Source organism: Rhineura floridana, chromosome 12, assembly GCF_030035675.1.
Source record: "Rhineura floridana isolate rRhiFlo1 chromosome 12, rRhiFlo1.hap2, whole genome shotgun sequence".
Taxonomy (NCBI): domain Eukaryota; kingdom Metazoa; phylum Chordata; class Lepidosauria; order Squamata; family Rhineuridae; genus Rhineura; species Rhineura floridana.
The window spans coordinates 40,807,261-40,834,298 of record NC_084491.1 but is presented as its reverse complement, the minus strand read 5'-3'; the positions used below and the strand labels follow the sequence as shown (position 1 = coordinate 40,834,298).

The window sequence follows — 27,038 nt, the reverse complement described above, 5'->3', positions numbered from 1 at the left end:
GCCCTCCACTCATCTCTATCTGGCCCTCGGAACTCTCCCAATGGCTACACCACCTATTCAGCCACACTCCTCACCAACCCCACTTCACACCCTCCTTTAGTGATTTTGCCTGGCTGTGTCCTAGAACGCGGATCATGCCTCCTGCTTGCCCATTATGGAGAATAGAGAGGGGTGTGCGTGTGTGTAGAAACTAGCCTACTGTACAAAGGTAAAATGCACATCCATTGCTCCGCCCACTTTTGCCAAAGTATACACCCCCTTTGGCACGTGGCCTCCTAAAGGCTGTTCAGAATGGGTGGAGCGGGGTTGAAGCTTCAACATAGGCGGGATATAGAAATGGACTGCCTCTAGGGTTTTCGTGGTAAGCGATATTGACACGATCGCTCCCGCGCGCCCCCTCCGGTGTAGAGCTCATACAGCTCCGTGGTATACCCCGGAGTTGAGAGCGATGAAACATGAGAGGAGGAGGCTGGAGTGCAGATGGAGGAAAACTCCCAGTGGATACAACTATGCTTTGGTAAGTGCCACCAATAAGTTGTATACAAAAGCGGTAAGGACAGCAAAGAAGCTTTATTTTGCTGCCTCTATTAGATCATCTTTATGCCGCCCAGCAGAGCTTTTCAAAGTCGTGCGTGGGCTTTTACACTCTGGCCCCCACGATACTATGGAAACATCTGAAGCCCGCTGCAACGAAATTGCTGGACACTTTCAAGATAAGATCGCATGTATCCACAGGGATCTTGACTCTGATGTTGTGACAGATGAATCTATTGAAGTGTCCGGAGCACGGCCTTGTCCTTCTTTATTGGATGAGTTTCAGTTGGTGCAGCTCGAGGAAGTGGACAAGGTGCTTGGAATGGTTCGGGCAACCACGTCTGTTCTGGATCCTTGCCCATCTTGGCTAGTGAAAGCTAGCAGGGCTGGGACCACCGGTTGGGCCAAGGAAGTGGTTAACGCCTCCTTGAGGGAGGGAGTAGTCCCTGGTAGTCTCAAGGAGGCAGTAGTGAGACCTCTTTTAAAGAAACCCTCCTTGGACCCAGACAATTTGAATAACTATAGACCGGTGGCGAATGTCCCTTTTTTGGGCAAGGTTTTGGAACGGGTGGTTGCCAGCCAGCTCCAGGCGCTCTTGGATGAAACCGATTATCTAGATCCATTTCAATCCGGTTTTAGGCCTGGTTTTGGCACCGAAACAGCCTTGGTCGCCCTGTATGATGACCTTTGTCGGGAGAGGGACAGGGGGAGTGTGACTCTGTTGATTCTCCTTGATCTCTCAGCGGCGTTTGATACCATCGACCATGGTATCCTTCTGGGGAGACTTGCGGAGTTGGGTGTCGGGGGCACTGCTTGGCAGTGGTTCCGCTCCTATTTCGCAGATCGTCACCAGAAGGTAGTGCTTGGGGAACATCACTCGACACCATGGACTCTCCATTGTGGAGTCCCCAGGGGTCGGTCTTGTCCCCCATGCTTTTCAACATCTACATGCAGCCGCTGGGTGCGGTCATCAGGAGTTTTGAAGTGCGTTGCCATCAATATGCTGATGACACGCAGCTCTATTTCTCCTTTTCATCTTCTTCAGGTGAGTCTGTTGATGTGCTGAACCGTTGTCTGACTGCGATAATGGACTGGATGAGAGCTAATAAACTGAGACTCAATCCAGACAAGACCGAGACACTGTTGCTGAGCGCCTTCCCTGCTCAGATGGTGGATGTTCACCCTGTTCTGGATGGGGTTACACTCCCCCTGAAAGAACAGGTACGTAGTTTGGGGGTTCTTTTCGATTCTTCCTTGTCTCTCGAGGCCCAAGTGGCCTCGGTGGCACGGAATGCATTTTACCATCTTCGTCTGGTAGCCCAACTACTCCCCTATCTGGACAGGGATGACCTCGCCTCCGTTGTTCATGCTCTGGTAACTTCAAGATTAGATTACTGTAATGCGCTCTACGTAGGGCTGCCCTTGAAGACAGTTCGGAAGCTTCAGCTGGTGCAGAACGCGGCTGCCAGACTATTGACGAGGACCAGTCGGTCTTCGCATATAACACCTATTCTGGCGCATCTGCACTGGCTTCCTATTTGCTTCCGGGCGAGATTCAAGGTGCTGGTTTTGACCTATAAAGCCTTACACGGCGTGGGACCTCAATACCTTGTGGAACGCCTCTCTCGCTACGAACCTACCCGTTCACTTCGTTCAGAATCTAAGGCCCTCCTCCGGGTACCAACCCATCGGGAAGCCCGGAGGGTGGTTACCAGATCTAGGGCCTTTTCTGTGGTGGCCCCTGAGTTGTGGAACAGCCTCCCCGAAGAGGTACGCCTGGCGCCTACATTCCTATCTTTTCGGCGCCAGGTAAAGACCTTTTTATGCTCCCAGGTATTTTAATCTTTTAATCTTCTTAACCTTTCTAATCTTTTAATCTGTATTTTCTTTAATTTGTGCTGTATTTCGTTTTTATTGTGTTTTTTGTTGTTTGTTTGTATATGTTTTTGTGGTTTTTATTATGATATATTGTATTTTACTTTGTTTGTTCACCGCCCTGAGAGCTACTTTTGCTAAGGGCGGTATATAAATCGAAATAATAAATAAATAAATAAAATATTCAGAGGGGTTTCCCATTGCCCTCCTCTGAGGCTGAGAGGCAGTGATTGGCCCAAGGTCACCCAGAGAGAGAGAGAAGAGATAGCTTGCTTAAGTGGCTGGAACGAAACTAGATATCAGCGCACGAAAGAAGGAAAATGTGCTGAGCTGACAATCCAGGCACTCCTCCCCAACCGACCCCCTTCTACACACCCTCAAAACATCTCCAAGGAGTCCAGGAGGAACGAAAGCTTGCAGGTAAGCTGGTGGTTTGGCCGATTCCTGGCTCAGCACGAGTAATGGAGTCGCTGGCTAGACTCCAGAGAAGCAATGGCTTTAAATCAATCTGATACGAGGACTGGGCCCCGGGGAGCGAAGGCAACAGAAGGGAGGGTAAAACAATTTGCAGTATGTAAAACAGAGTAACTAGACCTGCAGGGGAAGGCCCCCATCCATTCCAGATGACAAAGATCCACAGAGACTATAGTCCTAAAGGACACACATCCCTTTCCCCTAAGATTGGATCTGGCCCAGCTTCTATTAACTCAGCCCAGAGAATGAACAGAAGGCAATGCAGAACTAGCGGACGGTCTCTCCTAAAGGACAGTCTGTCTTCTCTTTCAGCTTTAACCAACAGGCAGTGCTCATCCCAAGTTACTCATTCCAGATTTGATTAAACCAGAATAATTACCACCAGATTTTTTTTTCGGGGGGAGGGGGATAGAAAGCAAGGCGCTTTGGGGCCACTACAACAGACTTCGGCACCAGAGGCGAAGGACCCAGACCATTAAGCAAAAGGAGTCAGGAAAAACCGGCCTCAAGTTTACGGTGAGCAAACAGAGACGCTTGCTTAGCAAACAGAGAAGATGGATGGAGGCCCACATTTGTGTTGGTGCCATAGTTGTTGGGGGGGGGGGGTTGCTCTGCTAAACGGGCTGAATGAAGGCTTCTTCGGGGCTCACTGGCCACTGATCCCTTTTCCCACCTGAGGAGGAAAATCCAAACTGGCACTTTCCCCATCCGTGCATCCTGCTAACGAACGTGCACCGTAATTGCCCAGGAACATCTCCTGCACAAGCCTTACTGGAACGAAGAGCAGTCGCGCAAGAGTTCTGCCACGTACTTGCAAGCCCCGCTTAGACAATGTACCCATGTAGATGTAGAATGTACGTGGGCAAGAGATGCGTCATGTTCAGAAGTTACGAGAGCGAGGATCAGGTATGACAGGCCACCAGCTCCACGTACAGCATGCAGAAGAAAAAGGATCAAGTAGCAGCAGATGCCGGGGAGGAAAAAAACGCTGCCCTGCCAGAGATCCTGGAAAGCTGCTGCCAGCTAAGGCAGGCAATATTAGCCCAGATGGATAAAGTCTGACCTGGGGGTGAGGCAGTTTCCTATGCCCTTATGATCCCCCAATGTTCATTCTTCCAGGTATGTTTCATGGAGAGGGCAATGGACCATCCCAAGGGAAGGCAACCTTTTCGGTCTGAGGGCCGCATTCTGCTCTGGGAGCCACATGCCAGTGGTGAGCAAGGCCAGTGACAAAAGTGGGCAGAGCAATGAACGTACATTTTTACCTTCCTACCACATGCTTCTTTCTACGCACGCTCACACGCTCCTCTCTATCCTCCATCCGGGGAAACAGGAGTCATTATCAGTGCTGAAGGACACTTTCCAGTCAGGCAAAAACAGTGGAGGACCATGCCCCCCTCAAAAAAAGGGGGGGGGCTGGTGAAATGTTGGCCTTGAAAGAGGAGGTGTGGCCTGCAGGGATGGCCGGCTAGGGATGCCTAGAGGGCCACATTCTCCTCCCCGCCCCAGACCTGAGCTTCTCAACCCCTGGACTATCCTGGACGTCAGAGCTATGTATATATAAATCCCCAGCTCCCCAACCCAATTAAGGAAAAGGCCAGTGAAGGCAGGAAACCATTACAGAGCCACAGAGGATTCTAGATCATAACTCTGCGATGAGGAAGACTTAATGGCACAGAATCCCGGCGGGGTGATGGTGGAGGAAGAAGGAGCCATCTCTCTTCAGCAGGAATAGCCAGCATCTCGTCAGGGAGGGAATTGTGAATTTCACTCTCTCTCTCTCTTTGTGGGCTACTCAATTACTGTAAATCATGATCAATATTCACTACATTTACCCTTAAGACCATTATAACTTCCATCATGGCAAAGCTATTTCTGTACAAGGTCACGGGCCCACATATGCTCACAAAGATCCCACAACACAGGAATAGGTGGATCTCCCAGGACTTCTAAGAACAGCTTTTCAAGTCTCTGCAGGATCTAAAAGTCTACAGCAGTGAAGGGGCCTAAATTGACCTAAATTTCATGGGGGGGGGACATCAAAACAGAATCATGCCATGCAAGGAGGAGGGAATGGGGAAAGGCCTCTGCAAGCAATCAGTTCACACCTCTGGCAAGAGTGAGCTGTCCCTCCCTTGGCAGCTGGTGGGTGGGGGGAGAGGGAGAGAGAGAGAGAAATGGTGCCCCCCCCTTTCGTTTGGTTCCTCCTACTGCTGGCTTCGCCCAGCCAACCATCTATTATGTTCCCCAAAAGATTACAACCCCCCCCAACAAGGGAATGCAGTCTTTGACAGAAAAAGGTCCCCTATCCCTGGACTTGCCAGCTGCTTATTGGTGAACTCTGAGGGTTGGGTGCCTATCCTTGGGACAGCACCTTGCCAGCCCTTTGTCTCCAACTCTGAATCTGTGCTGTCCCACCTGTAGCACAGGAGTGGGTACAAGGAGGGTAAAGTAAGTGTTATTTAAAATTAAAATTAAAAAAATGGAAATGGACTGCCTTCAAGTCGATCCTGAGTTATGGCGACCCTATGAAAAGGGTTTTCATGGTAAGCGGTATTCAGAGGGGGTTTACCATTGCCTCCCTCTGAGGCTGAGAGGCAGTGACTGGCCCAAGGTCACCCAGTGAGTTTCATGGCTGTGTGGGGATTCAAACCTGGTCCCCCAGATCGTAGTCCAACACTCTAACCCAGCCTTTCCCAACCAGTGTGCCTCCAGATGTTGTTGGACCACAATTCCCATTTTTCCTGACCATTGGCAATGCTGGCTGAGGCTGATGGGAGTTGTGGTCCAACAACATCTGGAGGCACACTGGTTGGGAAAGGCTGCTCTAACCACTAAGCCAAATCTCAACCTAAAACTGCCTGCACTGCACAGACAAGAGAAAAAGACAGGAAATGTGTTCCAGCTGAAACATTTTGACTGGTCTGGCTGTAGAAGGATGGAATTGGGTCAAATGAGATGGGGTGAAGGTAGGAATAAGCAAGCTTTCAGCTTTCACTGAACTCTTCACTTGCACAAGACTCTGATGCTGGACAGAGAAACTGCTAGACTCGCCTCTGCTTGCTAGGCCTTGCTTCCGCTTGCTCAGAGGACAGGAAGAACTGCAAATGAAGCCATGCAAGGGTTGATGTCAGAATACCAGACTGCTGTTGTGCCCTCCTCGTCCATCTGCCCGCCTTCCCCCCTTGGCATCAATGGTTTCCTCCCAGTGTCATGAGCTCATGGCCCAAGAATGCCCAGCGTGCGCCACTCGGCACAAGTAAGAAAAACGTGCCTTTTGTTAGCCCGCTGTCCCAAAGCTGACACATGGCTCGTGGCTGGCACGTCAGATCAGCTATTGCCAACACTCTCAAGGAAAGGGGGTGAAGGGGAAGAGATGCCAGTTGGCAAATGTGAGAGCTTGGCCCACTAGCAGTTGGTCAAGAGACAGAAACGGCAAGAGAGCATGAAGACGCAAAAGCCTCTCCACTCCTGGACGCACTTCTGTTTAGGAAACAGAGCCCTAGTTTCGTTCTCCTTGTAGACCGGGGAAGAGGGTTTGCAGGGCATTACTTAGGCTTGGAGCAAGAGTTCAGAAGCGTCCACCCCCTCCCTCTTTTGGGGAAGGCAAAGGGGGTGTCTGTCAACACAATGGCTTTATTCAAGGCACAGAAGGCCGCAAGAAGCCCTGGGGAACTTTCCAAGCCGGGGCAAAGGACGCAGAAAAGACTGGCTGGAAACAGAGACCCCATTCTCCAAAAAAATGTCTCCCGTTTCCAAACGCCCACCGCGTTCTGCCTGAACGAAGAGGGGGGGAGATGGGAGGGCAAAACAGAGTACAAAGTTATCACGGATGACCTGAACAGCAACAAGCTCCAACTGCAACCAAGGTCCCACATGGATCCCAAAGGACTGGGGGCAACCCTGTTCAACTAACCTGTCAGATCAGAATGTCACAAACAAAAACAAAAGAGGTTATTTGCGGGCTTGCAACATCTGAAGGAAGGCAAATCCACTGCACACTCCATGGATGTGGAAATGAAGGACAGCCGTTAGGTGCTGGAGACAGCCAATTTTTTGCAAGGGGGGAGAGCAGTGGGACAATCTAGACAGTTTGTTATCCTCAGAAGCACAAGGTGAGCCTTCTGAAGAAACCGCAACCACTCTCAGGGAGACTTATCTCTCTCCGCTCCTTTCCCAGGGGAGTCTTTACTGGGCCAGGAACCAGATGCATCTCCAGAACACAGTTAACCAATACCTTTAATGATACATAAGATCAGAAAATGAGCATTACTTTATCAGGCTCTCCAACTCTGCCCCATCTCCTCCAATTTGCTTCACTTTCTCCCTCTGAAAGATGGTTGTGGCACATCCAGCATGGCTCACCTTAAGTTAGGTTCCCTCCAAGGGGCTCAGGGTGGCATGCATGATCCCTTGCCTCTTTCATCCTCAGAACAACCCTGTGAGGTTGACTGAGAGCAGAGCTTGCCCAAGGACACCCAAAGAACTTTATGGCGGAGCAGGGATTTCAGCCCAGGTCTTTCTGTTGCGAGCCCCTACACTCTAGCTCAGGAATGGGGGACCTGTGGCCCTCCAGATGTTGGTGGACTACAACTCCCATCATCCCTGGCTTTGCTGGCTGGGAGATGTAGTACAATAACATTGTGAGGGACACAGGTTCCCCAACCCTGGGTCAAAGTGATGTCTCTCTGGGAGACCACTTTAGGGACTCTAGGTCCTTGGTACACACTTTGCGTGCAGAAGGTTCCAAGTTCTATCGCCAGCATTTCCAACTAGGCAGTATTGACTCTTCATTGCTCAATCCGATACTACTTGGCGCCAGGTGAACAGTGTCTTCAGGGTTCAAATCCCCGCTCGGCCATGAACCTCACTGGGTGACCTTAGGCTAGTCACTGTCTCTCAACCTAACTTACCTCACAGGGTTCTTGTAACGATAAAGCTATGTGTGTACATCACCTTGAGCTCCTTGGAGGAAAGGTGAAAGGTGGGATATAAATGTAATAATAAATAAATAAATTTTTTCGCCCTAGGTCTCCAGTATCTTTTAACCCCTGCCACAATTGCCAATTCTAACCCGAAATCATTGCGGAATCTGATCTATGAACAGGAGGCCAAACAAGATAGTCTAAAGATTACAACTTCTCGTTTTTCACATTGGTATCTTCATATCAAATTAAATAATGCATGGCCCAATTATTTGGATATTTTGACTAGGGCTCCCCTCCGAAGAGCCTATACCGAATTACGTTTTCAAACGATGCCCATAGCGACCTTACGAGGTAGATATTTAGGCACCCCTTACACTGAAAGATTATGTATAGCTGGGTGTTTGGTGCCGGACGATGTGTTACATTACATGCTGGACTGCCCAATGTTTTCTACTCCAAGACCAAATTTTTAATTCCGCTATTTCAGACATATAATGCTCTAAACAGTTTCCAGCTAGTGGTTTTTTTATTATCAGCTCTAGACCCAAATGTAATAATTTCTACTGCTAACTTTGCCTTCGCAGCGAAGAAGCTTAGAGTTAGTTATATTAAGAATAATGGTCATAAATAAATATTTAAGCTTGTTGTATTTTAACTAATTATTTTAATTTTGTATCATGTACATATGTTAATATTTCTTTTGTAACAGCCTTTGGCTATATACAAATAAATGAAATGAATGAAAAAAATAAATAAATCTGACTTGGGTATAGTCGGAACAGGCCTCGATTTAGCAACAAACTAGAAATGGGTGCAGGAAAAATGAATACCTGATTATTACACTGAGCCTTTATGGAATTCATTTCCATTATGAATTGCACAACCCACCATTAGAGATCTCTGCTTGCACAAAGTCCAGGCATCCAGGCTTTCAAATTCCTAGAAAATGAGTCTTTAATAGTCATTAGGTCACAGGAAATTGGATGAAGCCACAATGGAGGTATGGGGAAGCAGCACAGAATTACGAGGCAATACTAGAAGGGCAGAAACAGGCAGTTTGTATTTTATTTGCTTTAAGATAATTTTGGCAAAAGCAGCTAAACCACTCAGGCAGAAAACGACATTATGGTGGAGGAGCAAAAGTGGCAGATCTCTGAAGAAGTAAGGGAATCTGCAGGCCTCACAGTTCCTACATCTACAGCAGGGTAGCCAATATGGTGCCCTCCAGATGCTGTTGGATTACATCCTGGAGCTGATGGGAGCTGTAGCTGTTGTTAGGGCCTTTTCAGTTGTGGGTCCCCAACTGTGTAATGTGCTCCCCAGTGAGGTCTGCCTGGCACCTTCCTTGACGTCTTTTCGGTGCCAGGTAAAGACTTTTTTCCTCAAGCATCTGACAGACAGAGATGATGTTGTTTGTATTAGTGGGCTGCCAAAGCTGTGGCTGTTTATGGGAGTGGTGGGTGTTTTATTATTTTGTTTTTATACTATGGTATATTTACTTTTGTTTTAACATTGTTGTAAGTCACTTTGAGATCTTCGGGTAACAAGCGACTAATAAATATTATTACTGTTTATTATTGTTGTGAAGTTATTAATTCATTCAACATTTCTATCCTTATGGTAGGTTATAATTTAAAAGACAGCAAATATTAAAATGGCACTTAATAAAACCTCAAACTCTTTAAAAGGCAGTTATGTCGACATGCAAAACTCTTAGCGACGTGGGCCCCGAATATCTAAAGTAATGACTCCTCCCATTTAGCTATACCCAGGTGTTGCAATCTGCAGAGGAGGCTCTGCTGCTAGTTCCACCACCCTGTGATGTGGGGCAGAGGTCCTTGAGAGAGCCTTGCTCTCTGTGTTGGCCTCTGGGTTGTGGAATGTCCTTCTTCCTCTTTCCTTGCATACATTTCAGTGTCAAGGTCAAGTTGCACCTTTCTGCACAGGCCTTAAGGAGATCAAACAACTCCTCCCATCGCAGTGTTGCTTCTTGGAGGAGGAGACGTCTATTAATGGCTACTACTCATAATGGCCATTTGGAACCTCCAGGTTCAGAGGTACTCTGAATTACTCTTGATTTGGTCCAACTTATGGTTTAGTAAGGTTTAGGCATTTACATGATTTACTTGTTTTAATGTACGTAACCCACCCTGGGACTGCACAGTGAAGAGTGAGCTATTAACGCATGTATTAAAACTCTGATTTTGAAGAGTCTAAACAGGATGCTTTTGCAAAAAGCGACAGGGAAAAGTAGCTGTCCTTGCTCCCAACATCTCCTGCAGTGAAAGCAGCACATGACTTACAGCACACGAAAATGCTTTGTTAATGTGAAGTGTTCGTAAGGACACACTTCAGACTTTTGCTGAGAGCGCACAGCAGAGAGAAAAATGACATCATCTTCTCCAAGGGGGTTTCCCATCATCTCTGGACAAGATGAGTTACTTGACAAGATGAGATACACCACCGCTGCCTTAGGCAAGTCCCTATGCCCACTTTCAGTTTTCCCAGTCCTTACAATGGGAACAACAGTGAGCCTGCTCACAGGGGAAATCAAACTGAAGACTGAAAAGCTGTTTTCAAACTAACAAGCAGCAGATGGATGGAAAATAGTAGCAGAGACAAAAGCGTTATTTTTCTTCCTGGAAAGCAACTGCAGAGAGAGTAAGAGCATGTGTTAAGGAGATCCTGGTGGAAATAAGGCCAGCAGAATGAAAACCTTGTCAGTGTGAGAGCTGGGGAGGGGCTTTGGAGGGGGACTCTGTGCCAGGTTTGGAACGAGAACAATCTGGAAGCTTCAGCTTTGCTTTCCAGCTTCCCTCACTTCCCCAGCCCAGGCCCCCATCTGTTTGGCCTTTGCAGTTCAGCCGCCCCAGGTGACACGTCTCAGAGCCTGACAGCTACACATCAAAAGCAGGCCTTTTGTTGCTGAAATTTCTTTGGCAGGTGAGCCTGGGCTGGCAAAGGACGTTTTTGGCTGGGAACAAATGTCTGTATGTGTGTGCAAGACACACTCCCTGCATATGTATATAATATGGAAGAAAAACTCTACCCATGAAGAAGAGGTGCCCTTGCCAACAAGCAGAAAATTGTTGCTTTTAGATGGATGGATGGATATTTTTAAACCTTCCCAAAAGGCAACACCCCCCCCATCAACCTCACTTTAAAAAATGTATTGTTCTTCTTTGTAACGTGCAGTGTTTACCTACAGTCTTTAATTACCTCCTGACCGCACAGATCAAATAGGAGGTAGACCTGCACAGAGACAAAATCAACTCTATCAATTAGCAAATAATTTCTACAGCACTGTAGCATCCACTCTCAACAACCTTGTGGGGTAGGATACCAGTGTTCATGTTTCATAGAGACATACAGGAGAGGCATGGAGATTGGGTTGGCCAGGGAACATGCGTGTCAAGGAGAAGCCATCCGACTGGCACTCAGAACTCTCAAAGCTAAAGTATCTGAAGGAGGTTGGAAGCTGGTTTTGGGGTGTTGGTGGGGAAGACTAAGGAAAGGCACGACAGAGGCATATACCTTTATTTACAACATGTGGAGGATGTGAGACGAAGTCCCCCCCCCCCCAGTTTCTTATAATTCTAGAACTTGGGCCTGCTGCATAAATCTGACCAGCAGCTGATTCACGGCTGACAAAAGATCATGTCTTCGGTCCACGTGCAGTTAATCTGTGGAATTCACCGCCACAAGATCTGGCGATGGCCACACTCGGACAGCTTTAAAAGGGAACTAGACAAATTCATGGAGGAGACGACTTCTATCAAGGGCTAGTAGTCACGATGGCCAAGCGGAACCTCCAGGTAGTCTACCTTTGAACACCAGTTGCCAGGGAGCAACTACAGGGGCAAACGTTTGCCTCCAAACCCTTCTTCCTAGAGGCATCTGCTTGGCCACCATGAGAAGCAAGATGGAGGACTAGGTGGGCCTTTGCTCCAATCCAGCAAGGCTCTTCTGATATTCACTAGTTTGCATCTCTTCAGAGCCTTTGGGCTGGAAACAGGAAAGAGCCCCAAGTGCTAATTTAATTGCACCTCCAGGATCACTTGTGCTACAGAATCTGTTTCCAAAGACTTGTCTGCAGCACAAGAGAGATGGATGAGGGTTCTGTCAGCCTTTAGGGTCATGAGATGGCCTGCCAAACCTGAATTTCTTGCACAGCGTTGGCAGAAGGGATCTATCTGGTTGGGACACCAGAAGGCATTTCATACCAGGCTGCTAGGAAAAGGAAGATCGAGCTAGCTATCTCCCGGTTGATCCAGCAGCCCAAGCTCTTCGTCCACGTGGTGCCATTTATGGAGAGTGACAAGGGGGAGGTCAGTTAGCACATTTCCCCCCACACATGCTTATTCCATAGGAGCACTTAGCTCTGGCCACCTTGCCAGGCCTCCAGAAGTGAGTAATGTTACAACCAATTGAATGAATCTGTGTACAGAGCATACTAATCAAATCCACAAATCTACGTGTGTGTGTATGTTTTTAAATGTCCACAACCTAGGCGGATGACTTTAGTCTAGTTATTATTGAGGCAGTGGAGGCTGATCCAGATGGGCCCCTTCAGCGTTAGCCAGCCCTCAGCTGCCTGCCTTCTTCATTCCAAACCCAAAGGGTGGCCCAGGCAGCCAGTGCTTTCCTCCTTGGTATGTCGCCCTTGTAGAACTCGGCAGAACGGAGGAGGGGACAGAATTAGAATCATCCATGCTTCCATCCCAGCTGGTCATGATAAGAACTGTAATTTGAGAACTGGTACCTGAGCGTGCGTTTTTCCTTGTTCTTCCCTGTCCCTTTCCCCTCATGTGTCGTGCATTTTACATTGTTAGCCTAAGAGTAGTTATTTAACTTTTGTAAATTGTATTGTTTTATTGATGTATTTTATATTTGTGTTTTTTGTAAGCCGCCTTGAGGGCCTTTGGCTGAAAGGCGGGGTATAAAATAAATAAATAAATAAATAATACCAGTTTCAATGGGCACACTTAGCCACCTCTGTATACCATATGGCACTTGAATATAGCCAAGCGTGGGGCATTCAAGATATAGCTCAGAATCTTACTTCCCCAACATCTAAAAATCTACTTGCTCTCTTGCAAGTTAAAAAAATGGCGCCTCTATTTACCCTTCCCCTGTGGAGCTACCCCAGTGTAGGCTGCTCCATTAGGGCAAATGTGGCACCGCCCCACCAGCCTCAGTCTGCCCTCAGCCAGCCCCCATCTGCCTTATAATTATAACCAGCCCAGGGGGTGGCTCTGCCTGTCATTGGCTCTGGCTCCACCTCCGGTTGGGCCTCCCTGCCTTCTACCCTACCAGTCCCAAGGGGCACCAATCTACACACAGAGACACACACAAAAAATCCCAGGGTAATTGCCCGACATCAGAAAGTGGTGATCTCGTTCAGCAGAAGCTGGCAAGATTATTAGAAGCAGGGATACCAGTTTTCCTGCAACGGTCGCCTCCCAGATGATTTCCAGATTGGATACACACAACTTTCTCTCCAGCGGGCCCAAAGAGGCTGCAGAAGACACAGCATGAGGACAGAAGGGTCATGGGAGCAGCGCGCAGCAGCCTGACTCACAGGGAGGCAGGTTGAAGAGTGCCCTGCTTTGCTTAACCATATTTAGCCTGCCTGGGAACAATCAGGACACAAACCTCGCAACCCAGCCAAGCGTGCTGGGACGCCATCCCCTCCCCAAGGCTGATAAATAAAAAGGGGTTGGGATGGGAGGCAGCGAGAGCTCCTGCCTGTACGTGTCAGCCTGGAGAGGGGACAAAGACAGCAACGGGATGCTCCAGCCCAGTGGGAATTTAAATCTAACGGAAGAGGACAGGATGGGCCAGGGGGTGGGGGAAGATGCAAGCTGGAAGAGGATGGGGGGATAATATGCATGCCAGAAGGGTGAAAAATAGCATCTGGAGGGGATAAAAAAAGAAAAAGCAGGAAAGTCTATTTGGAGGGGAAAAACTCCATAGAAGGGAAAGCTATGGCTTTCGCCCAGTAGACCCGTTAAAACAGTACGCATACAATAATTTATATTTCGCTCTTGCTCTACACAGTGTTGCGTTTTTAAATTTTTTATTTACTTACTACACGTATATCTCACCTTCCCTCCAAGCAGCCTGGCACAGTTCCTCCCTCCCCCTCTGTTTTATCCCCACAACAACCCTGTGAGGTAGCTTAGGCTGAGAGAGAGGAGTTACCCAGCCAGCTTCAAGGCTAACTGGGGATTTGAACTGTGGTCTCCCTAGTCTTAGTCCAACATTCTAACCATTACATCACACAGATTTGTTGAATGGTGATTACCGTATACAACCCCATCTATGTGCACAGTGCTTTACCAAGTATGATGAGAACAGACCCTAGCTCCAATAAGCTTACAATCTACCAATCAACACTGGGGATGGGGGCCTATAGCCGACAACATGTGACCTCACTCTTAAAACATCTGCACTGGCTGCCCATCCACTACAGAGCTAGGGTCAAGGGCCTTGTATTAATTTGCAAAGACCTGAACAACTTAGGCCCAGGGTATCTTAGGATTGCCTGAACCCTTATACTATCCCAGCTCTATTGCTGAGATCATCTGCAGGAGCAGCACAGGTTGTCCCCCAAGCTGGAGAGGCTCATTTAACGTCCGCACAAAATGGAGCCTTGAGTGTCATCAGCCCAGCTCTCTGGAATGCTCTACCAACAGATTCAGCAGGCGCCTTCTCTTTTAACTTTTAAACACCTGCTGAAAACCTTTCTGTTCCACCAGGCTTATGCAAACAATTAAGAAGATGCCTTTTTGCAATGGTTGACCTCTGTTTTTATTGTATTTTTAATGGTTTTTGTGGTATGGTTTTTTTTATTTGTTGTAAACCACTTCGACAGGTTATATTTTTAATGAAATGAGAGGAGAATCTGCAGTTATTTCTTGTCCATGTTTACAACAGGGCAGAGATGGGGAACTTGTGGTTCTTCAGATGTTGTTGGACTGCTACAACTCCCATCATCCCTGACTAATGGCCATGCTGGCCACTGGGAGTTGGAGTCCAACAACATCTGGAGGACCACAGGTTCTGCATCCTTGCAACAAAGTTAAGAGGATTAGGGGGCTTTGTCAAATGTTTCATGGGAAAAGGTGAGTTTGAGGAAGATCTAAAGAGGGTGGGGAGAACTTCACTGAAAATTAGCCGCTCTACTACAAAAGCACCTGTCAAAGTTTGCATACAATTTTGCAAGCCAGTTTCTGAGAGACGGCCGGGAATGCCTTCCCAGTGACGGGAAAGATCAATCTTACAGGGAAGGAAAGGGAGGATGGGGGTCTCCCCAGACTCATTGGAGGAGAACCATGCTGGGAGTGTGGCTTTGGGCCAAGTGCTAGCCACTTCCAGCCTTTGCTCGGTGGTAGAGAAGCTGCTCTGCCTGCACATTCAATCCTTGATCTCTCCAGTTAAAAGACAGCAGGGCTGTCTTAAAGAAGCTGGAGAGCTGCTGCCGGCCTGAGTAGACGGCGCCAGGCTGGATGGAACAATGCTCTGACTCAGTATAAAAAGCCGTTTTTGCATGTTCTCAGTCCTCCAAATGGGTCCCTTGCTGGTAAAGGGAGTGTGAGTGATCGGGAGGGGCTGTGAGAGTTATTATCATACCAGAGTCATCCCTTTCCCACCCCCAAGCCTAAGCTGTTTAGCATTCCTAGCCCTTGCTTTACATAGCAATGCTCCTCCAAGACTTTCACTTTTTCTCTTCCTCATCGCTGTCTTTTAAGCTTCACTTTCCCCTTTCCATTTGGGAGGGTGCACTGAAGATAAGGAAAGCTGGACAGGCAGAATTTGCACTGCAGATCATGACATCTCCCAAAAGAAAACACCTTGGGATTTCTCAGCGTTAACATGAAAAAAAGATGTAAGAGTTGCATCCAATGCTCTTCCTACTCAAAGAAAATCCACTGAAATTAATAGAGATGACTAAATTCATTCATTTCAGTGGGCCTATTCTGAGCAGAATGTAGCCGGATACAACCCTAAGTTTCTGGGCTTTCGATGATTTGTTCACTGAGCTGAAGGGCATGTTCCAATTGCAGAGGTCATGCCCTCACTACAAATACGGGCGCCCCTGCTCCCAGAACACTTCTGAACTCTCATCATCCACACCACATAATTCCTAGCATTCCTGCAACCCATATTGCTTACATTGGTTTTAAACTGCTACCTCTTCAAAGGTAGTGTGTATGCACCCAGAGGCAATTTTGACAGGTCTTTTTAGAGGCCACAGGTGGGCAGGTGCTGGCCAAAGTCCAGTCCACACCTACGCAGTTGCAGGGCCCAGAACTACATTCACTCTGGCTGTTGCTCATATTATTTTTCTCTCCCGCCACTCCTGCGAGGGAGGACGCTATTTTAAGTTTCCACCTTCCAGAACCAAGGATAATATAGTAGCTAAATCAAGAAACCAGAGCAGATGTGGAAAAAAGTTTGTAGCACAGCAGGCAGAGCATCTGCTTTGCATGCAGAAGGTCCAAGGTTCAGTCCCTGGGATCTCCAGGTGGGGCTTGGAATGTCCCCTGCCTGAAACCCTGGAGAGCCGCTGCCAGTCAGTGTAGGTTGTACCAGTTGAGAAGGACCAAACATCTAACTGAGCGTAAGGCAGTTTCCTATGTCCCTATGAGATCAGGTCCCCGAATACTAAGTGAAGTCTCTATTCACACTGGCTCTCACTCAAGGAAACCAGTTAAGTAGGTCACGCCAGAAGGCAAAGCTCAGCAGTGGCCTCACTTCTGGAGGTTTTACAATCCCAGACTCTGGAAGTGTAAGGAGAGTTCACATGGCTGTAAAACAAGAGGGCGAGCAAGAACCTGGCTCGTTGTGAGCTTTGCACAAGAAGGTCCCAAATTCAAATCTTGCCTCAGCCACCAATTCCTTTGACGATTATTTATTTATTTATTATATTTATACCCCACCTTTCTTTTTCATGAAACCCAAGGCGGCTTACATATGGTTCCCAAACAGTCTCCCATCCAGGCACTGACCAGACCTGACCCTGCTTAGCTTCAGCAGGGAGCTGGCCTCATGTGCCTTCAGACCATAGCTTGGGACTAGCCATTCTCTCCACCACACCACTTTTCGCAGTGTGGCCTACCTTACAAGATTGTTGTAAGAAACATTAATGATGGCTGAAGAAATGCCTATGACCAAGCAGTATATAAATGTCTTGAATTAACTGATTAATTAATTGACTTCAGTATGGTGTAGTGATTAGGGTGTTGGACTGGGACCTAGCAGACTGGCGTTCAAACCCTCCTCTCAGCCATGAAACTCACAATAGGTAACCTTGGGCCAGTCACTTTCTCTCTGCCTACCTCATAAGGAGACGGTTGGAGGGTAAATGGAGACGAACTCCCGACGGCTGTAATTATGCACTTGTGAAGGCCTCCACGAAACGCTATGTGAAGGCGGTGAGGATGGCGAAGAAGCGATACTTCGCTACCTCCATTCAGTCATCTTGTAACCGCCCAGCGGAACTTTATAAGGTTGTCCGGAGACTTTTACACTCTGGTTCTCCGGACGCAATATTACCATCAATGGCCCGCTGTAATGAGTTTGCGAGGCATTTTCAAGACAAGATCATAAACATCCGTCGGGACCTTGACTCCAATATTGTAACAGTTGAATCTAATGAGGTGTCCAGAACACAGTCTTGTCCTGTTTTATTGGATGAGTTTCAGTTGGTACAGCTCGAGGATGTGGACAAGGTGCTTGGACAGATACAGGCGACTACTTCCGCTCTGGACCCTTGCCCCTCGTGGCTAATAAAAGCTAGCAGAAATGGAACGGCCGGCTGGGCCAAGGAGGTAATTAATGCCTTGTTACGAGAGGGAGTGGTCACACCTTGCCTGAAACAGGCGATAGTGAGACCGCTCTTAAAAAAGCCCTCCTTGGACCCTGATAACTTTAACAACTATAGGCCGGTAGCAAATGTTCCATTTCTGGGCAAGGTTCTAGAGCGCGTGGTCGCTCGCCAACTCCAGGCTCTCTTGGATGAAACTGATTATCTGGATCCATTTCAATCCGGCTTTTGGCCGGGGTTTGGTACAGAAACAGCCTTGGTCTGTATGATGACCTCTGTCAGGAGAAAGACAGAGGGAGTGTAACTCTGTTGGTTCTCCTTGATCTCTCGGCGGCTTTTGATACCATCGACCATGGTATCCTTCTGGGGCGACTCGCGGATTTAGGAGTTGGAGGCACTGCTTGGCGGTGGCTGTGCTCCTATCTTGGGAATCGTCTCCAGAAGGTGATGCTTGGGGAACACTACTCGAGTCCCTGGGTGCTCCAGTATGGGGTCCCGCAGGGCTCAGTTCTGTCCCCCATGCTTTTTAATATCTATATGAAGCCGCTGGGTGAGGTCATCAGGAGTTATGGAGTGCGTTTCCAGCAATATGCTGATGATACGCAGCTCTATTTCTCCTTTTCATCTTCTTCAGGTGAGGCTGTTGCTGTACTGAACCGCTGCCTGGCCACGATAATAGACTGGATGAGAGCGAACAAACTAAAACTCAATCTTGACAAGACTGAGATGCTGTTAGTTGGGGGGCCCTCTGCTCAGATGGTTGATGTCAGACCTGCCCTAGATGGGGATACACTCCCCCTAAAGGAACAGGTCCGTAGTTTGGGGATCTTATTAGATCCGCTTCTGTCACGTGAGGCTCAGGTAGCCTCGGTGGCACGAAATGCGTTTTACCAGCTTCGGCTGGTAGCCCAACTACGACCCTATCTGGACAGGGAGAACCTCGCCTCAGTTATTCACGTTCTGGTAACCTCTAGATTGGATTACTGTAATGCTCTCTACATAGGGTTACCTTTGAAAACGATTCGGAAACTTCAGCTAGTGCAGAATGCTGCGGCCAGAGTTCTTACTGGGACGAAGAAATTCGACCACATAACACCTATTCTGGCCCAACTGCACTGGCTTCCAATATGTTTCCGGGTCAGATTCAAAGTGTTGGTCCTTACCTATAAAGCCCTTAACGGCACTGGACCGCAGTATCTGATGGAACGCCTCTCCCGCTATGTTCCTACCCATTCACTCCGCTCGACGTCTAAGGCCCTTCTCCGGGTCCCAACCCATACAGAGGCCCGGAGAACAGTAACAAGATCTAGGGCCTTTTCGGTGGTGGCCCCCGAATTATGGAATGCCCTCCCAGATGAGATACGCCTGGCGCCTTCCCTGTCATCTTTCCGGCGCCAGGTAAAAACCCACCTCTTCACCCAGGCATTTTAATGTATTTTATGCTTTTTAATCTTATTTATTTTATTTCTAGTTTTCTTTTACTTTGTTTATATAATGTTTTATATTGTCTGCTCAATACACACTTGCTGTATTTTAAATATTGTGGTTTTATGCTAGCTACAGGGCGGTTTAGAAATGCAACTAAATAACTAAATAAATAAAATATGAGGATAAAATGGGGGGGGGAGAAGAGAGAGAACCATGTTTGCCAATTTGAGCTTCTTGGAGGAAATGTGGGATATAAATGTCATAATAAATAAGGATTAAAACAAGAGTAATGACTTGAAATGTGCCTTGAACTTGCTAAAGCAACATATAAATGCAAAGCTACCATGAATTATTACTACCCCACCTAGCCTCTTGTGGAGGCTGGCAAGCTGATGGCCCCCTGGTTAGCAATGGGCCTGCTCTCCTTAGTCTGACGCAGCAGGAAATCATTTTTTCCTCCAATGGGATGCCTTGGAAGAGCCCTAGGTGGCAGGTTGCCCCAGGCTCCTAAGATGCTCTGCAGGCGTACGCCGAAACACCGTCCCTTCAACTTCCACCGCTGCTGCACCAACCTTCACAAAGAAAGACGGCAGCCAGGCCCCGGATGGGAAGCGCTGAGCAGGCCTTTCCCATTAGCCAGGAGGTGGGGAGTGGAATTCAGGCAGGGCTCCAAAAACCGGAGCTTTTGCGGATATCTGACAGCTCCGCTTCTGAGATGAGGGCTAAAGGAGAGCTTCTCAGTGGCCACAAGGGACACCAACTGCAAATTCTTCCCAGTTGCAAAGGTTATTCTTCTGCTACTCTGAAGATGCATCTCTCTCTCTCCTCTCTCTCTCATTCCATGCAAGGTGGGGTGGTAGGGGAATTTAAAACGCATACTTTTGAGGCCGAAGCCTGCCCAGAACTCTCCCGAGTGACCCCCCCCCACATTCCAGGGTCGGAATGCCATATTTATCTGTGTGAACGGAGAAAAATCAACTCATTTGAAATGTGGTGTTGGAGAAGAGCTTTGCGCATACCATGGACTGCAAAAAAGACAAATAATTGGGTGCTTTAACAAATTAAACCAGAACTGTCACTAGAAGCTAAAATGATGAAACTGAGGTTGTCATACTTTGGACACACCATGCGAAGACATGATTCACTAGAAAAGGCAACAATGCTGGGAAAAACAGAAGGGAGTAGAAAAAGAGGAAGGCCAAACAAGTGATGGATTGATTCCACAAAGGAAGCCACAGACCTGAACTTACAAGATCTGAACAGGGTGGTTCACGACAGATGCTCTTGGGCGTTGCTGATTCATAGGGTCACCATAAGTCGTAGTCGACTTGGAGGCACATAACAACAACAAACGAACGGAGGAAGCCACCTTATACTGAAGTGAGATCCTTCATCCACCTAGCCCAATACTGTCTTCTCTGACTAGCAGCAGTTCTCCATGGTCTCAGGCAGGAACCCAGAAAGCTGCCTTACACTACGTCAGATGCAAATAGCTCAGTAGTGTCTACACTGACTGGCAGCAGCTCTCCAGGATTTCAGACAGGGAGTCTCTCCCAGTCCTACCTGGAGACGCCGGGGATTGAACCTGGGACCTTCTGCATGCAAGGCAGATGTTCTACCACTGAGCTACAGCCCTTCCTTGATGACCTCAACTTAAAAGTCTTGCTCGCTGGGAACTGGTCAACATCCACCGGCTAACTGCTTAAGAGTATAAGATGAGTTTTATATAGTGACGGCGTATTATTGCAAACTTTGATCAGTTTTATACCAGTTGATAAATGATGATGATTCTGATTATGTGCTTTTTGTTGTGTAAATTTGTACAAATGTTAGCAGAGAACGTTAACGGACTGAGATGAGTGTGTGCGTTTACCTAAGAAAGCAGGCTTTTACCCTGCATTGACTTAAGACTCAGTAAAATAAGAAAAGCTACTTTATTTATAGAAATACATAGTAGATGGGAAAGGCATACCTAGTTCTAACTAACTAAGTTGGAGGCGCAACACCCAAGCGTGGGAGTTGCCCTCATGGCTAGGAGGGAGAGAGCAGAGACAAAGGTGTCTCCTCTCTCGGACAGTCGGAGAAGAGAGGAAGGAAGTCAGTCAGAGCATCACAGGTAAAAGTAGCCAAGCCTATCCATCATCTGGAGGACCTGAACTCTATCTCCCTTCTGGAACATGAACAAAAGAACAAAACAGGAGTTGCTCTTGCCCCACTTCTGACACTTCTTTGGTTAAAAAAAAAAAATGACCTTGATAAAAGTGCTGTGGGTGCCAGCACAAAATGGTTGCTATGAGCAGCAAAAAAAAAAGAGTGATGATAATCTTACACTGTTAGATCAAATGGCCCATCTACCTACACTAACTGGCAGCAGCTCTACAGGGTTTCAGACAGGAGTCTCTGCCAGCCCTACCCGGAGATGCCAGGAACTGAACCTGGCACCTTCTGCATGCCCAGCCAATGCCCTACCACTCAGTTACGGACTACAGCCCTTCGCTACAGCAGAGAAGGCTCTTTTCCAGCCCTGCTGCAACAAATGCCACAAACGGAGTCTTGGCCCTTGGGCATGCAAAGCACAACTGAGCCATGGGCCCTCCCACTTTAGAAAGCATGGAAGCCTGTACAGGTGGGAGATTAGCAGGACAAGGCCGCAAAAACGCCTGGGGCAGGGTTGGTGTGTGGCAATGAGCAAGACGTCTGTGTTTTGCCACAGGTTCAAGGTGTCCCTTAACTCACGCATCACCCAGACTAAAGGCTAATGGCTGAACCGAACATTATGGACACTCGCATGGAAGCCAGTAAAAAAACCACCCCACAATACAATGGGGGCTGTAGCACAAAGCACTGAGAGGTTTAGTTCAGTTCAACCTGTGTATTTTCACGGCATGGGTCCTCTGTCACATTGCAAGAAGCCACTTTTTACAGAGTCAGGCCACTGGCCCACCTCACTCTATATCAGCAGTGGTGAACCTCTGGCCTGCAAGTCTAATCAGGACCAGCCCCAATTTGGCCCATGAAGCCATTCCCACAAAACACGCCCACCTGCTACACACCCAATGCCATGTGACGTCAGGGGTAGGGGCCGGTACAGATGTGGCTACAAAGGAACAAGCTCTTGATTGTTTATTTGCAAGTGGGATTCCCTGTCAGCGCCAATCAGCTGATAGGCACTGGCAGGGAGACCCACAGGGATTGGCTGCATTAAGGAGTTCCCGAGGGGGCAGTTTGCATTAAAACCACTTGCTGAAACGGAGCTTCCCCCCTCCTTTTTAGCAAACCGCTTAGTCCAGAGGAGCAAGCCTCTTTGAAGGCATGCTCCCACCACTAATCAGCTGATTGGTGCTGGCAGCACGCCTTCAAAGGAGGTAGCTGAAACTGCCCATCAGCTGATTGGTGATTTCAGCGATCCCCTCTAAACTTTTACAGGCGTCAGTCACCTGACACAAATACGTTTCCCACCCCTGTCCTGGATTATTTACTCCATGGGTACGGAACCTGTGCCTTTCAGATGTTGTTGGACTCCAGCTCCCATTAGCCCCAGCCAGCACGCTCAATGGTAAGAGATGATGACAGCTGCAGTCCAGCAATATCTGGAGGGCCACAGGTTCCCCAAGATTGGTCTACTCTGACAGGCAGTAGCCTTCCTGAGTTTCAAGCAAAGTGAAACCTTGCCCATCACTAAGTCTCTAAAATTGTATGTGCCGGGGTCTGAACCCAGGCATTCACCCATTCTACCACTGTGCTCCATAGAGGACTTTCCTAGTCTCATCAGCACAAGATCACAGCACTGGGAAGACAAGAAGTGCCATCCTTTGTCTTCCTGTCCTCCAAATTTAAAAAGCCTTGCAGATGAGCAGGGCCTTTTCTGTGTTGGTAACAAAACTCCACAATTATCAGTCTTACATTCCATCTTTGCTCCTAACTTTCCTATGTCAAGCAAAGACTATGTCAAAGGGCTCTGCAGGCCCTCAGCAGCTGTACTGGGGCTTGATAAGCTTTCGCCCCTCCTGCTGCTGGCTGTATTTGTAGTTTAAATCGCTACTTTACATAAATGTTAATGTGTTGAATATGCATCTCACTTCATTGTTGAATACTGCCCTGGAGCACACTGGCAGAAAAGGCTGGTTATAAATATTAAAATACTCATTAAAATAATAAATAAACTCATACAAAGGATGTTTTCCCCCTTATCTGCTTTTTGTTAGTCCTTGTGCTAAAAGCACACACATCAACATTTGCAAATACACAACTGGAGGTGGCTGCAAACAGATAACGCATATTACAACAATTCATGCTTTTGGCAACATACACATTTTGGAGATCCCCAGCCGGATGAATCAGATAACAGCAGCAAGGGACAAAGCTTGACTTTTTGTCGGACGGGACAGGGGGAAGGATGAGACCAAACAGCACTGGAGGATGATTTTTTTTTCGGGGGGGGGGGGTGTCTCTCAGGTTTTAAGTTTAAAATCACACCAAACAGGAAAAACGGTATCCTAGCAATTGGATTAAAACTTACAACCTGGGTGCTGCCATCAAAATCTCAGACAAACATGCTCTGACTATGCATTCTGTTCCAGACAGAATCAGTGTGTGCCCAGAATCCCTCAGTTCCCTCATTTCTGCAGACGGGGATGTGGGGCAGGGGAGGCCACCACAAGAGGTGTGATGCAGTATGTTTGTGCAAACAAGTGTGCAGCTGCCACCACTTAATCCATGTGCAAGGGATTGTTGACATCACAGGCGAGCAAATGAGGGCACAATTTTGGACCTGACCAGAAGAGGGTTCCTGAATGAGTGTGCTGGTCCCAGGCTATGGTCTGAAGGCACATAAGGCCAGCTCCCTGCTGAAGGGTCCGGTCTGGTCAGTGCCTGGATGGGAGACTGCCTGGGGACCACATGTAAGCCGCCTTGGGTTGCAATTATGAAAAGAAAGAAATGTCATAAATAAATAGTAAATAAGACGTAATCACAACAGGACTTTCCTTTCAGCCCTCCCTCAAAACTGACAAGCCTTGCCTCTATTCCAATCCAAATCAGCACTCAGCTTTTCCTAAACTTGGGAGGGGGGCGCAAGGAGAGATATGGGACACCCTCTCCTCCCTTTAAGAAAGGGTGAGCACTCATCCCATGGCAACTTTGGGAAATGGCCACAGCTCAGTGGCCGAGCACTTGCTTTGCATGCAGAAGGTCCCAGGTTCAATCCTCAGCATCGCCAGGTAGGGCTGGGGAAAGACTCCTGCCTGAACCCCTGGAGAGCCGCTGTCAGCCAGTGTAGACAACACTGAGCTAGACGGACCACAGGTCTGACACGGTACCAAGCAGCGTCCTGTTCCTCACTCTGGTGCTGCAACCTTTACCTAGGAGCCTCTTGGGACAAAGCTTGCAAAATTATGGGGCAAAGAGGGCTGTAATGCGCCCCCCATGCCCTAAATCCCTACTTCACCCAGATCGTTTCCCCATACTACCTGGGGCATGTGGGGTGGTGGCATGGGGTGCTCAGCTCCCTTCCTGGAAAATGAGTGGAAAGGGACTGCCTTCAGGTCAGTATTCAGAGGGGGTTTACCATTGCCTTCCTCTGAGGCTGAGAGGCAGCGACTGGCCCAAGGTAACCCAGTGAACTTCATGGCTATGTGGGGATTTGAACCCTGGTCTTCCAGGTCGTAGTCCTAGGATGGACTGCTTTCAAGTCGATCCCGACTTATGGCGACCCTATGAATAGGGATTTCATGGTAAGCGGTATTCAGAGGGAGTTTACCATGGCCTCCCTCTGAGGCTAGTCCTCCCCAGCTGGCTAGGGCCTGCTCAGCTTGCCACAGCTGCGCAAGCCAGACCCTTCCTTGTCCGCAACTGCCAGCAACTGGGCTCCTTGGGACCATGCAGCTTGCCCACACAGGTAGCAGGGCACGTCACCCCTGAGCCACTCCCTGTGGGGGTGATCTTTAGCTGGCCCTTGACACCCAGGAGACAGGAGCGGGGATTTGAACTCACAGCCTCTGGACTCCCAGCCAGGCTCTCCTCCCCATTGTGCTATACCAGCTGAGGCAGCCAAATTTGCAGTAAGAAATCCCACTGAAAACATAGGGTGGGCTCAAGCGTTTAGCCTGATTAAGACAGCTCAGCCCTGGGTAAGGGGGAGGGTTTTATTTCAGAACAATAGCGTCTGCCAGATAATAAATCATGGCCACAGTAAGACTTAAGCGAGAGCATTCAAAGGGATTCACCTATTATTCGCGGCATGCATAGTCTACGAATCTCCGTGCTGTACGCACAGACGGTGCACAGATCCTGCCCAGCAAGGCTCAAAACCTATACAAAAATGCGCATTTTTAAAATCCATTTAAGTATATCGTAATTGAGGCGGCTGCAAAAAGCCTTCACATCCCCTGTCCTCCTAATCCCCCAGCCAGCACCCCAGATCTATAATAAAACTCTTCTCGATGCCTCAGAATCTGGAGGGGGGGCGGAATTCTTTTGGAAATCCCCATCCGAAACCGGCACATAAAACAGGCCGTTTCCCTGACGAGACTTTGCTTTTTTTTTCTTCCAACGAAAAGGCTCAGAGACACTTGCAGGACGCTGGAGGTTTCAGCACCTAAATCTCCCGCAGTAAATCAAAGATGGGGGAAGGGCTTGTCGTTTGCAAAAGGGAGCGGGAGGGGCTTCCGGGCGGGGGCTTAATATTGCAAAGAGGTCCCGGGCAACAGGTTTTCCTTTTTTAAAACTTATCGGGTTTTCCATGGGAAGAATACACGGGTCCCACAGTAAGTAATTTTTTAACAGAAGTCTGGACCACACACGCACACACAAAAGCCCTCCCCCCCGGTGGCTTAATTCGCACCCAAGCGCAACCCGCCCCCTTTTCATCCACCAGTTGCAAATCTGCTGCTCCGCAAGAGAGACAGCGCGCGCGAGGGAAGGTGGGTGTGTTTTTGCGCAAGCCCACCCTGCAAACTGCGTGTCCCATTCTTTTCCTTTATATACAGCTTGCACGGATCCTGCTGTAAACTCTCCAAATATGCATCTCCTTGTGGCTTGGACAGGAGTCCCCCTGCCCCCCAAAACAACAAAACCAGCACACACACACACTCTCTCTCTCTTCAGTTCCTCCACCATCCCGGTTAGTTGGCGAAAAACTATCACCACCTAGGAAATCCTTGCAGATTTTGGGAAATCAGCCAGAAGCGTCCAACTCCGCCGGCAGCAGCAACGGCGGGCAGCCTAGACAAGGCGCGTTCCCCCCCCCCATTCTCCGTTCTGCAATGGAGGTCACCAGCGTTGGGAGAACGCCGAGCGCCGCCGTCGAAAAGCGCGCCCCGCTTACCTGGGGCTGCCATTCCCCACGCTCCACGCTGGAAGGCAAGTCGTGCCCGACCCGCCGGCCCGCCCTTCCCTTTGTGTGCCCCGCCGGCCCTCACCTCTGCTGCAGTCGCTGGCCAGGACCAGGAGCCAGCCCAGGGCGACGCTTCCAAGCCGGCTGCGACTCATTGTTCCCCGTGCCAGAGTCCAAATGCACCGGAGAGGTTTGGAAGAGAAGCCCAGAAACTGACGTCAGGTGCGAGGGGGAGGGAGCTGCAGGCAGGAGGGAGGAGGGGGGTTGCACTGCTCCGAGGGGGGCGCCACCCAGCCCATCCCCAACAGCGCCAGGAGCCCAACTCTCCCTCTCTCCCTCCCTCTCCAAAGGGCTCGCCTGCAACTGCAAGAGGGGACGGGAGGCGCGTTTCTCCAGAGCACCAGGAGGCGCGGAGGACGCCTGCCTAAGTCCCTCACCCCCACACGTCCCATCTAGAGACATGCCCAAGTGCAGAAAGGGCCCCCTCTTAACGGCCATCCCTCTAGCACGCTCCCGGGAGCCTTGGAGGGCGCAGAGCCGAAATCGTGAGGGTCGCTTGAGCTCCGAGGCCGTGTGGTTGGACCTTTTTTTCCAGATTAAAGCAAGGAGCTTTCGCGGCGTTACCAAGTCCGCT

The 27,038-nt window shown here is 48.7% G+C and overlaps 1 protein-coding gene across 2 annotated transcripts in view; it reads right to left on the bottom strand.

Moving 5' to 3' along the window:
* Positions 1–26,771, bottom strand: part of MCAM (melanoma cell adhesion molecule) — a 71,201-nt gene extending 44,430 nt beyond the window's left edge. Inside the window, exon 1 of one of the 2 annotated variants that reach the window (XM_061592704.1) lies at positions 26,490–26,771. In XM_061592704.1, coding sequence (XP_061448688.1) covers positions 26,490–26,559 — 70 coding nt within the window. In that variant the 5' untranslated portion in view covers positions 26,560–26,771. The remainder of the gene's footprint in view (positions 1–26,489) is intronic. The other variant, XM_061592703.1, reaches the window with a different exon arrangement.
* Between the last annotated feature and the right edge of the window lie 267 nt (positions 26,772–27,038).